The 15,549-nt window shown below is 35.0% G+C and overlaps 1 protein-coding gene across 6 annotated transcripts; it reads left to right on the top strand.

Moving 5' to 3' along the window:
* The first annotated feature begins 1,193 nt into the window (after positions 1–1,193).
* On the top strand, positions 1,194–14,329 carry LOC140959078 (protein SHORT ROOT IN SALT MEDIUM 1). 6 transcript variants are annotated; one of them, XM_073416817.1, is made up of 19 exons: positions 1,194–1,448; positions 1,655–1,750; positions 4,638–4,928; positions 5,238–5,335; positions 5,660–6,406; positions 6,504–6,561; positions 7,318–7,410; positions 7,490–7,545; positions 7,782–7,896; positions 8,903–9,114; positions 9,193–9,256; positions 10,473–10,646; positions 11,514–11,544; positions 11,614–12,641; positions 12,748–12,822; positions 12,967–13,041; positions 13,137–13,463; positions 13,668–13,895; positions 13,971–14,329. In XM_073416817.1, the coding sequence occupies exons 1-19, from the start codon at positions 1,368–1,370 to the stop codon at positions 14,121–14,123; spliced, it is 4,002 nt and encodes a 1,333-aa protein (XP_073272918.1). In that variant the 5' UTR covers positions 1,194–1,367; the 3' UTR covers positions 14,124–14,329. The 6 variants fall into 6 exon arrangements, with proteins under 6 accessions (XP_073272918.1, XP_073272920.1, XP_073272919.1 ...); XM_073416819.1 differs by having other exon boundaries at positions 1,195–1,448; positions 4,659–4,723; positions 4,799–4,928; positions 11,514–12,641; XM_073416818.1 differs by having other exon boundaries at positions 1,195–1,448; positions 4,638–4,723; positions 4,799–4,928; positions 11,514–12,641.
* Positions 14,330–15,549: the final 1,220 nt, after the last annotated feature.

Raw genomic sequence — 15,549 nt, 5'->3', positions numbered from 1 at the left:
TCCTTCAACGTTTTCTGAATATTGCCTCGATTGAAATTCTAACACACATATTTTGGAGGTTAATTAGCATTTTTGGAGAGGAGGTTAACATTGATACTTTATTCATTTCTTTATGTTTTTTTCTACCGATCCCTGTGTTTTCTTTATGTTTTGGATTTTCTTTGTTTAAAAAAACTTGTTTTAGTCTATTTGTAATATACTAAGAATATGTTTATGTTTTTAATAATCATAAATCACCAAGTTGTTTTAATTTATTTGCGATGCACCAATAAGTTTTTTGAGAGTCTACATAAATCATATATAAAAAATATTTATCGAGATATTTTTTTTTGTTGGGTACTGGATTGGGCGGAAAAAAATTTCTCAATTCTTATCGGGACGGAAATTTGGGTATGAAGGTTATGAAACTGGTCCCGACCCAATCCTACCCTTAATCTGATCCAACACTTCTTTTCAAATTACAACAAAGATAATTTCCCGTATTTATTTCATATGTAATGACGCTAAACAAAATTCAGAAACAATCATTATTGGTTTTTTTTTTTTTTTTTGAAGAAACAAGTTTCCACCCACGGTTAGTTGTACGTCGTTGATGTAGAGTTACAAATCCAATGGTTTTAAATTTTTAACATGTGATTACGATGACAGCCAAAGAAAATCAACGACGACAAATGTTGTATTCATGTAGGTTTTTAAAATTTTACAATAATACTTTTGCACAATTATTTTTTTACTCTGTGTTAGTTTAGTTTTTATGTTTAGATTTTAATTACAAACTCAAACTCTCTCATTCTCTCCAATTTTCAATCGTTGTATACACATTACAATTCATATCTCCCATATATAAAAATAACCCTTATTCGTATTTTTAATTATATTTTATCTATCGATGGTTTTAAAAAAAAAGCTTCGTAAATTATAATTTTAATTCTCAATCTCATCCATTCTTAAGCTGATTCCATTACTAATTATTTAAAATAAATTTTATTACAGCTATCTCTATGCACGTGTCACATATTTATAATCATTAATTAATATTTATCCGTCAAAGGTTTGAATTTAAATATTATTATTATTATTATTATTTACTATTCAGTCAATTAAAAAAAATAAAAATAAATATATATATATATATACATATTTATATGAGTTTCAATTAATTGGATTAATTAATTATGTTTTGTTGATAAATAACAAGTGAATAGAACTCGCTAGCCACGATCAAACAACAGTTAGGGTTTTTGATTCTACACTTGCGGTGGTACTCGTCGCCGCCGTCTCCAAGTTAAAAAATTATTGCGTTTAATCCAGAATTGGTCGTTTCGTAGCCTGTTTTTCGATTAATTTTATGTTCTGTGAAGGGAAAGATGTATGCTTCTCGAGGAAGTAATAATACCTACGGCCAGCAGCAACCCTACTCTTCCCAGTCTTCCTATGCTTCTCAAAACGTATGTTTCTATTCTCACTCGAATTATGTATATTTATGAATTCTGGGATTTTGTATTTCATTCAATCCTTGTAAGGTACGGAGGACGAAACGTGTATATTCATGAATTCTGGGATTTTGTATTTCATTCAATCCTTGAAGGGTACGGAGGACGAAACGTGTGAAACGGCCATGTTTATGAAATTGGTTTAATTTTGGTTATTGTAGTTAGGATCTGCATATTCGGGCCATCCTTCCGCAGCAGAAAAGCCGTCGCATTATGGGGGACAGTATAGTTCGGTTTATGGGTCCGCGGCACAGCAGGTTGTGGTCGACTTTATTTTTGCCACATGCTTTTGACCCATTTTTTAATCGTTTTTACGCGTTTTTTCAGTTGGCATTTGATTCAATTTCGTATGGAGGATTTTTGGACAATATATTTCGTTTTCTGCTATTATTTCATTCTCGTGACATGCTTACTCATAAACTGTGATACTGCACAAACAAGGTTGCTTTCGACCTTGCATTGCCGCTGTATTTGTGTTTCACTGCCTGAAAAGTTTTGGACTTGTCCTTTCTTGAACGATTCATTTGCAATTTCAATGCTTTTACCTTGAAACTGGTCTCAAACCCTTGTGAACTTCAACAGTATCAGTTTCTTGATAAATGATGTTAATTTGTTCCAGGCGAGTATTATATGTTATTTCACATTATTCAAATCAAATGGGGTAACTATATTTGTTCGTGTGACATTGCTTACAAGTCGTAGGACTCTTTCTGTTAGTTTACTTGGACCAGTGCTTTTTCTTTGAGGATTGAATAATTGATGGTCAGCTGTTATAACTTGAATCTTTTAATATTATTTTATGGTACTATGGTTGATAGATGGGCTTTAGTTTGGCCCAGGACAATATTCTATACTCTAGTAGACCAGTCCACTATAGGTTTCTTTTACTTAATTTACCTATTTATGGAACTAGTTTATTTTACTTCGACTACTAAGCATGTACACCTTCGTCCTTTTAATATTTGACATAATAAATCATAGTTGTTAAGGGCGCAAGGCGCACCGAGGTGCACAAGGGTCATGGATCCTGAGGCGCAAGGCGAGGCGAGACGCGCGCCTTACCGAAGCAAGGCACACATTTTTAAATTTTTTTAAAAAAATATATCTTAGAATAAATGTATTAAAATATGAAGTAGTTTAGTCGCGATGTCACTCAAGACAAAATTTAATTAATAAGTTAATAGTAATTACGAACATGATTCAAATTCTTCAATCATCCAAATCAAGTTCATATTCTTCCATCAATGAAAGTCCCCAAAACTTTCAGATTTGTATTCTTCTTGATTTTCATTATTTTGTTGATCAACATCAATTTATTTTTCCTCTTGATGAAGAGATGTGAAATCAATATTTTTCTAATTGTTTTGGATGTAGATGCCCTCATCTTGTTCTTCTGTTCAATGCTCTCTTCTTCTCGTTCCAGTGTTGGGTTGCTAGGGTTTTGGTTTGGGCGTTTTGTTTTAAACAAGTAATTAGAAAAAATTTTCTCAGGCGTGAAATTCCAAGGCTAGTGTATGCGAGCGTCTGGGCTCTCATTAGTGAATCGCGGCTCCTGAGATGACCTTAGGAGAAGAACGCCTGAGTGAACTTCCAAGGCTAGCTCGCCTTTGTGAATCGCTGCACCTGGGATGACCATAGGCGTAGGGTCCTCTCCTTGTGGCGCTTCTTGCCTTAGCACCTCTCACAACTATGTAATAAATTATCTTCAATTCTTGAATTTTTGAAAATTGAAACCAATAATTTTAGGTAATATACAATAATTTCGTTTTTTTCATCTATTTTCTTTGATATTAATAGCTTTTGTTTAGGCGAGAGGCCCTCGCCTTTTGACAACTATGTAATAAATTATCTTCAAATCTTGAATTTTCGAAAATTGAAACCAATAATTTTCAGGTGATCTACAATTATTTAGTTTTTTTCATCTATTTGCTTTGATATTGAGATCTTTTGTTTTCTAGAGTGCGTCCCTTGTAATTCAAGTTTTAGTGTTTAATGGAATTTTAAAAATAATGATTAAGAGTGTTGCACGCTTATTATGTATGTCTAAAACAAACGTATTTATCATGTCATTATTTGAGAAATATTAGAAACTAAATTATTTATCATAAATCAAAAGATCATCATACTAATCGTATAAAAAGACAAAATGTGATTACTATAGCTGGTTTGGCTTATAAAAAGATAAATATGATTAGAATAGCTGGTTTTTGTTAATTAATTGGAAACTAAATGATAACTTTAGTCTTTATATAGTTGTTTTTTCGTGTGCGTTAGTGACATCCTTATTAGTATTTTTGAAGGTTTCTTGGCATCTCTAGTTCTAATGGTGTTTTATGAATTGGATATCAGATGAAAAATTACTAAAATAAAATAAGGAGTAAATTTAGATATATCAAGTTACTCAATTGGCAACGAAGTAGTTTGATTGTACTTACTGGACATTGTATATTTATTATATTTTTGACATGTTCATCTATGTATTTGGTTAAGCTATCATACAATATGATCATTAAGATTTATTTTGTTCCTTAACACATGAATTATTTCTATTTTAGCCCACCATACTTTTGAGTGCTGGTTTCTTCCCTGGATGAAACGATAATTGTTTGAAGAAAGTGGAGAGAAAAAATATGTGATTGTTTAGTAATTATGTTTTAAATAGTTTATTTGAAAAGTGATATAATGACGTGATCAAAACTTTTGAAAAAACTTTATGGAATGAAGCTTTTATATGTATAGACCAAATTATAAATTTTCGGTTGAGTTGAGTTAAAATCCCAAACGAACAATGCTGTTGAAAAATAGGATATATCACCTAGAATTCCGGCTCACAGACATCTGAAATGATCTATATATGTTGTTTGATTAATATTTACACGTCCTTATAACTTTGTATCAAGTTCTTTAACAGGTTGCTGTTTCTTGATTCCCTTAGGTTACGCTAGACTTATCTTTCTTAAACTGAAGAACTTCACTTCAACATTAATCATGTTATCTTTAGCTCTAGCATCTATTTCAGTTCCTTTATGTATCTTTTTCTCCATTTGATTTATGCTTTTGAGAAGGTATGAATGCTTCAATTGATTGTAATGTTGTTTCATATCTGGTTGGGTAAAATGGTGTATTTACTACTACTCGGAATAGATTTCTCCAATGGTTGCGAAGGGATCTGCAACAACCACTTTAGAAGGCCGGAGTAATTATGGGTCCTCCATTCCAGACTCGCCTAGGTTCGCATCAAATGATTATGTCTCATCTTCAAGTCATGACTATGGACATAAAGTTGACCAGCTGTATTCTGATAGAAATTCGGATTATCCCGCAATTGATAGACATCAATACGATGGACGCCACCGTTCATATGTTGGGAGGGATTTACCTAGTGAAACCATTGGTAGATACGTTGATTCAGTTTCTTTTGGCCAAGAACATCAGGTATTGAATGGTGCTGTTTACTTCTTTAAAGTATTGCTTTTGTTACATTGGTATCCATTAGATAAATTGGTAAGCTGAGCTTGGTATAGTATTCGTGTTTCATAATCCTTAGGGATGATATATGTGAATTTTTTATGTTTTATTGATCTGTTTTTATGTTAATTACATATGATTAAATTGTCTATTAATGCTTAAATTGTCTATTATAAAATTTTAAGTTCTAACTAGTTGTGTTTTATAATTTCCTTTTAACCATTTAGGACCAAATATCCTTATATATTTGTATTTCATTGATTTTATTGTTTGCAGTCTAAGATGTATGATCGTGTGGAACAAGCAACAGTGCTTAGGCAAGAACAAATGCTAAAGGCTCATACACTATCTACCCCTATTGAAGGGGGAGCTAGGTAATGTAATGTTAAGCCTGTATCAGTCTTTTCTTATTATTTTTGCATGCTAGATTGCTAGTATCATTCTTTCCGGAGTTGATGAAAGGTGTGATTTTCTTTGGTCCTCGTATTAGGAACTAGGTGATGCTAATATTATGCACTCTACTCATCACACCTCTGATCATGTGATGAGCTTTAAACTGAATCTAGCTTTGTAAATAGTTATTTTTTGTCAAATGAATATCAAATGAAGAGACCATTATTATGATAGTGGACTCGCGCACAACAAATGTGTGTACGATTTCATACAATCTACTGCACTGAGCAAAAAATTTCTGGCAGACAAGCTGATTACCTTGCAGCGAGGGCCCTGGTTCATCGTCCTGGCCAAGATCCTATTGCCTATGGTGGAAGAATTGATCCCGACTTACGTAGTTTAGCGTTGGTTAGTGGGTCATCATATAGTGGACAACATACTACATCAATCTTAGGAGCAGCTCCACAGCGAAGTGTTGATGAACTTATTTATGCTCAGAATTCAAATCCTGGTTATGGAGTGAGTTTGCCTCCTGGTAGGGACTATGGAGCAGGGAAGAGCCACATTAGCACATTGCTTGAATCGGATTACCCAAGCAGCGTGTTGGCACGGGTTGGTCATCCAAGAGTCGATGATCGTAAAGATGACAGGAGTAGACATGGCCGGGAGCTGGATCGCAGAGATCACGAGAAAAGGGATTACTTGCTTGAGCGAGAGAAAGATAGAGAGAGAGAGGAGCGTCTACGAGAACATGAAAGAGAGAGAGAAAGAGAACGGGAAAGAGAGAGAGAAAGAGAACGGGAACGAGAACGAGAACGAGAAAGAGAAAGAGAAAGAGAAAGAATCCGAGAAAGAGAGAGAGAACGAGACAAGGAACGTGAAAAAGAACGACAGCGAAGGGAGAAGGAGAGGGATCGAGAGCTCAAACGCAGCCTGGAATTGAGGCGTGAACGTACTCCCTCAAGACTCTCCAGGGACCGTAGAGGTTCCTCACAGGCAAAAGATGTCAGATCTGCTCGGCGAGAATCCCCACGTCGTGAAATTTTGCATAGGTGGATCATGTTTAATTTGTATTCTGTTATAGTTATATATGTTACACAGCTTATCAATCTTGTACTCTACCTAACTTGGTGTTCTACGATGCTGAAGGCCTCAATCCCAGCATCAATCCCCTGTAAGACAAAAGAGGAGAGAGTATGTCTGCAAGGTAAAAACAATTATCCCACAGGCTACCTGTTGCAGAATAGTCAGAGAAATTGATATTAAATAGTAATTGACTTCTCTTCGAGAACCTCAATAGAGATTTTGTCCGTCAGCAGTTCATTGTTATTTCAGACCGCCATGATTGAATATTATTGCTTCCTTCTCTTTTATTCTTGCAAAGCCTGCGTTATTCACTTCTTTCTCTTTTAGTCTTGCAAAGCATGCCTTATTATCACTTCTTTCTCTTTTAGTCTTGCAAAGCCTGCGTCAGTGTTCCATTTGCATGTTCATATGCCTTTTCACTGCATCTCAATGTCTCCAGTTGAAGACCGCTTTGATTCCTCTCCCCTTCCTTCTTCTTGTAAAGTTCTTTGATCCCATGTGTGCCATCAACAATTGCTGTTTGTATGACGCAATATATATTTTTTTAGTTTTTATAGCTCATGGTTATCCATTTACTTCTCTTGTTGTTGTCTTTCTTCACTATTTCTCATCAAAGTAAAACCCGCATCCAATGTGAAATTCTTTGGTATCGTTTCTTATTCACTCTCTATTCGACATTGTTAAACCTCTGCTACTAACATAGTTGCATTGATGAAGATATATTATTTTCCTGTTGATAGCTTCACCAGGAAACCATTTGCTTTTGATTATGTAGAGAAGATGCCAACGTGTTTGTAACTAGACAACACTAATGAATTGATTTCTGAATCCATTTAATAATAGTTGCACCCTAATTCATGGCATTTTTTTGTTGTAGATCTTTTCATTTAGCTTTGTAGCAGATGAGAGGGATTATTTGTCATTAGATAAGCGATATCCTCGGCTTTATGTATCTCCAGAATGCTCAAAGGTATTGCCTATTCTTCTAACTAGTATAATTTTCATGCTTTGACTTCTGTATATGACTTCACTTTGTTGGCTGCTTGTAGGTTATCGTGAATTGGCCGAAGAAGAACCTGATGCTCCATTTCTACACTCCTGTGAGGTAATTTATCTTTTGGCTTCTTCTTTGGTGTCATGATTGAACATGTCACCTTGCAAATAAATTTATTTTCTAAACATGTTAATGCTTTTTATTATTAATCTTAGTTGTGCTTTAGCATCATTATTCTGATGTTGAAGTCACTTAGAAATAACACGGTGATGTAATTATTTTAAGTTATATTTCAACTAAAATATACTCTTTGGAATTTTAAATGATAATGATGCTTGATTGAATAGTTTTGAGCATGACTTTGTTGAAGACACGACTTCCATGGAGAGGACAGAATCACCTTCTAAACAACTGGGAACTGATGTGACAAAAGCAAGACAAAGTACTGTTTGGAATGCGAAGGTTAGCTCGTAAGGATTAATCTATGTGTGTGTATATATGTGATATGTCGATGCATAAACATTGCGGTATTTTATGTCTCATGGCTACTTAAAAATTTGTGCGGAAACTTCCACTTTTACGTGGGACGTTGTGTGCCTCAAAGCCTGGAAAGACCCAGACTATTTTTTCTCAACATAGATTGGCTCTAGCCGTCTTACTGAGATCTTAGGCCATATTTACAACCCAAAATTGCTCCTGTATTCCATGTGAGATGATGTTGCAATTCCACAACTGAAAAATGTAATGCCCCTTGTTGCATCCACTACGTCTTACTGTAACCCACTCCACTTATCCAATAACACCAAAGTGCAGATAGTGCTGTGAGATTTTCTCAGATGCCATTTGTAAGGACCAGTTTCCTTCCTATCATCGTAGTTTAGTGCTAATAAACTTGCTTAACCTGCTCAAACCTATGCCATATGGGACCTAAAAACAGGGCTCACAATCCATTCATTTATTTCACCAACAACAGATATGGTTTGTCGTTACACTCCCTTCAAGATTTGGTTGAGCTTTATGTCATGCAACTTTAATTACCTATTAAAAATGGTCAATACTGATGTTTTTAGTAACATGTTTCCTGAATGCTTTCAGTTTCTTGAGCTTGCTTTACCACTTGAAGTGCTCGGCATGAATCACCCTTATTAAGTCAAAAGAGGACCAACAATTACTTCTAAAGATTCATTTATTAATCTCTTTTTGTAGTTCTGTTAATTTGAGTGTTTAGTAAAATGGAGGACATTATGTTGAATTGTTACCGGTTTTTACTATTCTCCCAAAATAAGGTGGTGGTCTAAGTTTGTGTGCTATGCAAAGACCTTTTTTTGTGTATTTTTAATGTTGATTTTGATTACAACAATTATCACTGCTAGAGCAAGCATAAAGTGAATGTGATGATCATATGCAAACCTTTTTTTTTTTTTAAAGTAAAACCTAATTCTTCATTTTCTGTTTTCTCTCGTATCAGATTCTTCTGATGAGTGGACTGAGTCAAAATGCTCTGGCAGAGCTGTCATCCCAAAGAAACTATGATGACCGTGTACCCCATTTTTGCAATATGCTTAGATTTTCTATCCTCAAACGTAATAATAGTTTAATGGCAATTGGGGGCCCATGGGACGCAATTGATGGCATTGATCCATCGGTTGATGACTCCTCATTAATTCAAACAGCTCTAAGGTTTTTCCCTTGAGGAATTTTCTTGATTTGTTTTTTTATTTTTATTTTTAGTTTGTTCTGAAATGGTTCCTGTGATAGGTATGCAAAAGATGTGACTAATCTTGATCTGAAGAACTGTCAGCATTGGAATCGTTTTCTCGAGGTAGTCTTTTATTTTTTCTTTAAGAAGCTATTAATTTCAAATAGAAGGCTCCTATAGTCTATTAGATCCCTGCCTGAAGATGTGCGATATGTTGGTTACACGTACCGATAATGCGTTAAACTTCGAAGAGAACAAATAACTCATTTTAAGAAATATATTTCCAATAAATAACCTGATATTTTTGTCTCATATGCTGAAAACGTGTTTGTATTTGGACTGAAGCCTTTAAAACGAGCGAATCTCAGCAGTGATTTGTAAAATGGCTCGTATTATTAGATCGTTAGTTGTCAGGTGTCTCTAAAGTTCAAACAATTTTGCTAGAGTACCCACCATATCTTGCACCTTTAAAATGCCATGCATGACGGTTCTAGTCTGTTTCTGCAGAAGATAATTGATAGAAACAACGATAATATTTAATAATTGCTCTCTCCAGGAGTTGGAATACTCATCTAGATTTTCATTATCCTCAAACTTATTTGCATGGTTCCGGTACTTCGCATTCTAGATTGCCTTAGTTGCATTCCATTATAATAATACTCAATAGAAACCGTGTATTCATTAAAAATCATGTTTTATTTAAACTGGCGAGTTTTTCTGGTGTTTGAAGTGATTTTATTTTGTGGGCAGTTCTTAAAATAATTCTTCTGGTGTTTGAAGTGATTTTATTTTGTGGGCAGTTCTTAAAATAATTCCATTTCATGATGAATTTGTATTTTTCTGTCATTTCTACCTTACAACTGAGCATGCAAGTTTTAGATAAACTTGTTGAACAAAGCGAGCACCCGACAAAACCTTTATAGCATCGTAATAAGTGGAAATGATTCACAAAAGCAGTTTCAGAATTTGTAAAACAAGGGAATATGATCTCATAAAATTGAGGGAGATGTTTATCATTACAGTCCTTTTTTTATAGCTATAAAAGTGCTAGTATTTTATGTTGGATCATTGGAACGAGGAAGCAGTTCTCTAGATGTTGCTGCATTTCCAATCTGGAGGAGTTTTTAATTGAAGGAAAATAATGAAAAAAATTTACTCGTGAAGGTCTTGGATGATATGGTTGCCATAATGATCACACTTTTAAATCTCACAAATGTACCTCAATTTGAGCTGATTTACAATAAACAACTGCAAAATGTTTGTCATTCTTAATTTCTAGACTTGTTTGATGTAGCTCTGACATGTTTGCCCACCTGTCATAAAACATTTTGATGTGTAGATCCATTATCAGAGAGTTGGAAAAGATGGGCTCTTCAGTCACAACGAGGTAACTGTGTTGTATGTTCCCAATCTGACTCAGTGTCTTCCTTCCCTGGATTTATGGCGAGAACAGTGGCTTAATCACAAAAAAGCAGTTTCTGAGAGGGAGTTGAAGCTCACTATGAAGAAAGAGGTATGATTTAATTTCGTATGCATATCAAATTATTCGTCCTAACCTTTATTTGATAATGATATATAATACTACAATTGCATCATGAAGAAAACAAATGGGTGCTGATTCTTGACTCTGAATTTTACTTATAGTTAAAACACGTGTGTTCTTGCCTTTCACTGATCCCTTTGTTTAGCGAGCCCTTTGTTTAGTGAGTGGGATCCCATGCTTTCTCTTTGCTTTGGAGTTGATGAGTGCTGGATATTCAAGGCTGGGGATGGATTGCATGGTTTCATTGAATGTTACTACAGATTATTTCTGTTATCCGTAAGACTAGGTTAGAGGGTATCTTTCTTCTCCAGAACTATGATATTAGATTGCATCAACTAGAGTGATACTACTATCAGAGTATAATAATCTTCTAAACTGCTGCTAGACTATGTTATTTGAATGAAACTTTTGTCCTCAAAACTGTGGCCTAAAGTAACCGTGTAGCTGGGATAAGAATGTCATGGCTGATTTGCCATTCACCGGGAAGAGGTTTGGACTGGTTGGTGATGATCATGTATATGGGTTGGTTACGAGTTCCACCCTTTGAAGAGAACAAATAGAGCTTTTCTGAGCCCATTCAGAGGTCACAAGTCACATCATGCACAAGCAATGAATCATGTTATATTTTTTACTTGTTAACCTAGAAACAGGTAGTATATGCTATTTCATGAGATAATCCTTGTAGTTTAGATATTGAAATTATGCCTGTGTATGCTTTATTGAGCTGCCAAGTTTCATTCTTATGTTCTCGCTCTACTAATCAACCACCTCAGCCTTGTCTTCCATCCGTTCTGTTTATAATTTTAAGGTACTGATTTTTTTTAATATACTAACTAGATAACTGGTGACAAGGAAGGAGGCACAAAAGGTGACAGTCCGAACTCTGGAACTGTAATGTCAAAAGCTGGACAACTAATAAAGAAAGAGTCTTCTTCAGGGCCGTCGGCAGAGGATAATAAAAAGGAGAAAGATGCTGACACGATGGACGTTAAAGGGAACCTAGTTTCAGAAGAGGGTGATGAGAAAAATCAATCTGTTGAAAGTAAAGAATTGATTGTAAATGAGGAGAAAAATGTTGCAAAGAATGTTCAAGGAGAAAATTTCAGTGCTCAGGCAGCTGTTGGCGTTAAGCCTGGAAAGAAGAAAATCATAAAGAGGATTGTTAAGAAAAAAGTTGAGAATAAGAAAGACTCGACAGAAAATGCCACTGACAAGAATGATGAATTGAAGAAAGAGGATACTAAAGGAGATAGTATTCTTTCTGAAGTAGTTGGGCTACAGAAGGGTTTATCATCTGAATCTTCAGCTATTAAAACTTTTGCAAGGAAGAAGATCGTGAAAAAGCCAGTGAAATCTGCTGCTAAGCAAGGCGCAAGCAAGACCCTTGAGTGTAACACAACGAATGAATCAGGGAGCACCAAGGATAAAACAACAGTTAAATCAGAAGACAACACTTGTGCCGTAGTCCAAGATGGTAGCACCAAAGTTACTGTAAAAAGGAAAGTAATTAAGAGGGTCCCAAAGAGAAAGTCTGCCTCAGCAGATACTGGCAGTATTGTGGCTACGAAGGACGTGGGAGAAATAAAGATAACTCAGCTGGATGACCATAAAGAAGCTGTTAACAGTGAGATGAAAGAGAGCATATCCAAGGATAAAAGCAGTCCCAAAATGAAACAACAAACAGTTATTCCTGAGAAGCAGGAGAAAAAGGAAGAGAAGGTGGAAAAGGAACAATCATCTGGGTCTAAAATTGACACCGATATTGCGAAGCAGAATGTTTCTCGAAATGACATTCAAACAAAATCAAATGAAAAGGGGAAGCCCAAGGACAAGAAAATAGGGAAAGATCGTCTTGAAAACGATGAGTCTAAAAACAAAGCTGTGGTGAAAGAAAAGAAAAAAATCGATGATCCTCCTCGACATCCTGGGTTGTTTCTTCAAACAAAAGGGGGCAAGGATTCAAAAGTAAGTATCATGCATAACACATTATCCTTGATATCAATATAATCACTCCAAGTTTTCTGTGCTTGTACCCCAGCATTGTTCAGTGGTATTTTCTTTGGTCTAACAGCTCCAGTCATTATCACTTTCACTGGATTCACTCTTGGATTATAGTGCCAACGATACTGAGGAATCAACCTTTGAGGTTTGTTTTGACTTTTGTATGTGTAAATAATCTCGTGCTCGACTGATGTCTGATATTACATTCCACGTCATGTCACATGTGTTATTCAGTCTCACTATTTGACATGTGAAATACTTAATTCCTACTTTAATTTCATTCGTGCAGATATCATTATTTGCGGAATCCTTGTATGAGATGCTACAGTATGAAATGGGTTGTCGGCTGTTGGCTTTCCTTCAGGTTGTCTTGAGCCATCTTTCTTGTTAGTTTAAAAACTAAACTTAGTTTATTTATGTTTTTCTTATTCTTCTTAGCTTCTTTTCTTTAAATTTTAGAAGCTGCGCACTAAATTTGTTGCAAAGAGGAACCAAGGAAAGAGACCGAGAGAGCAAACTTCAAAGGAGGAAAATGAGGATAACTCATCAAGCAAGCGCGTTAAGACGGAAGATGTAGAAGCAACAAAGACTGAAAATAATGACGACACTCAGAAAGATGATAACGACATTGTCACAGAAGAAACGAACGCTACTAAAGAGGTTGCTGAAGATAAGGTTGAGGATGAAATTGAGGAGCAAGAGCCCGAGGAAGAAGATCCAGAGGAAGAACCAGAGGAAGATGAAGAAATGATTGACGCAACGCCACATCTCAACTCATCTAAAGAGGCAAGCCCCTATACTATCTTTCTGCTTCTCCATAATGTAGAAGGAAAAAATTTAAGAATTGAAGAAAAACGTTAGTTTCAAATGTTACAGATGAGAGATGGAAATGTCATAGTTGAGGGTATCTTCTGCTCTATATATGCTATCTTCATGCTCAAGGCATTTTCAATTATTTTTGTTGTAATTATTTGATTTTTTCTCATGCAGAAGCTTATTGATGGGGAGAAGACATATCATAGCACTGTCAGTGAATCCGTTACTCTTAAAGAGCAGAATGAACAACAGGAAACCGCTACAAAAGCTTCAAAGCGTAATACTAATATGGATGTGCGCGACAAGGGAAAGATAGCTGAGGCTTCTAATGCAAAAAAAGTTGACAAGGAGCTGCTGCAAGCTTTTAGGTTCTTTGATCGAAATCGTGTCGGACACATAAGGGTAAAATAACTTTTAACTCTTATCCTGGTGAATCTCAAGTAAATGATTATCTGACTCACTTCATTCGTTTTTCAGGTTGAAGATCTGAGGCTGATAATTCACAATCTAGGGAAGTTCCTCTCACACAGGGATGTTAAGGAACTTGTGCAAAGCGCACTCTTGGAAAGTAACACCGGCAGAGATGACAGGATTCTATATGGTGAGCTGGTGAAGATGACGGACATTTGAATGAAGTTTTCGAATTGGGTGGGTTATATTATCTGTCAAAGTCGGACTTCACAAGTTCCATTTTTTTTGGTTGGTTTCTACCTTGGTATAAAAATTGCATTTTTTTTCACTTGTGGGAATTGTTTAAACTTGAAGAAGTCTGTTGATGATCATTGTCGGGTGACTAGTTTTTCTTTTTGAAATTTAAATTTTTTGAATCAACAAAAAGTGGTCTTTACACCGTTTTCAAGTCAAGTCAAGCCCATAGGTCCAGCCATTGTGTCCTCGTTCCCCTTGGAAAGTAGATGATTTTTAAGACAAGTCAGATTCGTAGGTCTGTCTTTTTCTTTTACTGTCCAAATCTTAATAGTATAAATAATTCCTCAATAACCGATTTAATTAGTTGTCTATGCACAGAATCAAGCCAAGTTGGTGTTTTCTCGACACACTTGCAGAATCTGTAAAAAGTCGTGTGTTATGTTAAATTGTCGTAGGCAGAGAATTTACATATCCCGAGTAACTATATCTTTTGCGTGATAACGAAAGGATGTTTTTGGCCAATGGTTATTTCGTGCAATAATAAAAAAACAAAAATTCTTATTAGATTATTTTACGGGTTCAATTTGTGATATTAATATCTTATTATATTAATTAAAAAAAAATTATATATTTTTTCCGTTTAATATTATTATTTTTTACTTCCTAGTATGGATCATTCACATAAAATTAACTCATGATCAAATATATAGCTATTTTTTTAGGACTGGTATAGCTCTCGAAATGGTCTCTCAATCCCCCCTATAAACACGCATCCATCATCGCAACTAATTTATCTTCGTATCACCAAAAGTTAGGAGTGAAACCAACTCGTGGTCTTTTTACCCTTCCTCTGTCACTAATATATAATATTTCAACAATATTTATTATCAAAGACATAATTATTTTCACAAGCTAGTAAATGTAAATAACAATAGAGTAGGTCTCTTGTGAGACGGTCTCACGAATTTTTATCTGTGAGACGGGTCAACTTTATCGATATTCACAATAAAAAGTAATACTCTTAGCATAAAAAGTAATATTTTTTCGTGAATGACCCAAAAAAGAGATCCGTCTCACAAAATATGATCTGTGAGATCATCTCACACAAGTTTTTGTCATAATAATAATATATCTAATTTAATCTAATCTAATCAACTTAAAGAAACCAGCAACAAAACTGTTTCACTATTTATTTATAATTAATTTTTGTAATTAATAAGAACTAATTGCTTTCATGGTTTCTCCCAAAATGGTCAAAATCACGAATTAAATGGAGGGGTGCGCGAATTTCTATTCCACACGAAAACGTGTTGCTAAATTATATTCTCAATTTGATCAATTGTGGATTTTATTAATTTATTTGTTCATACATCATGTAGAAAACTTCTACCACGTTTGAAACCAACAG

The sequence above is a fragment of the Primulina huaijiensis genome, chromosome 15 (genome assembly GCF_012295235.1).
Source record: "Primulina huaijiensis isolate GDHJ02 chromosome 15, ASM1229523v2, whole genome shotgun sequence".
NCBI lineage: Eukaryota > Viridiplantae > Streptophyta > Magnoliopsida > Lamiales > Gesneriaceae > Primulina > Primulina huaijiensis.
This window is presented reverse-complemented; position numbering and strand designations above follow the sequence as displayed.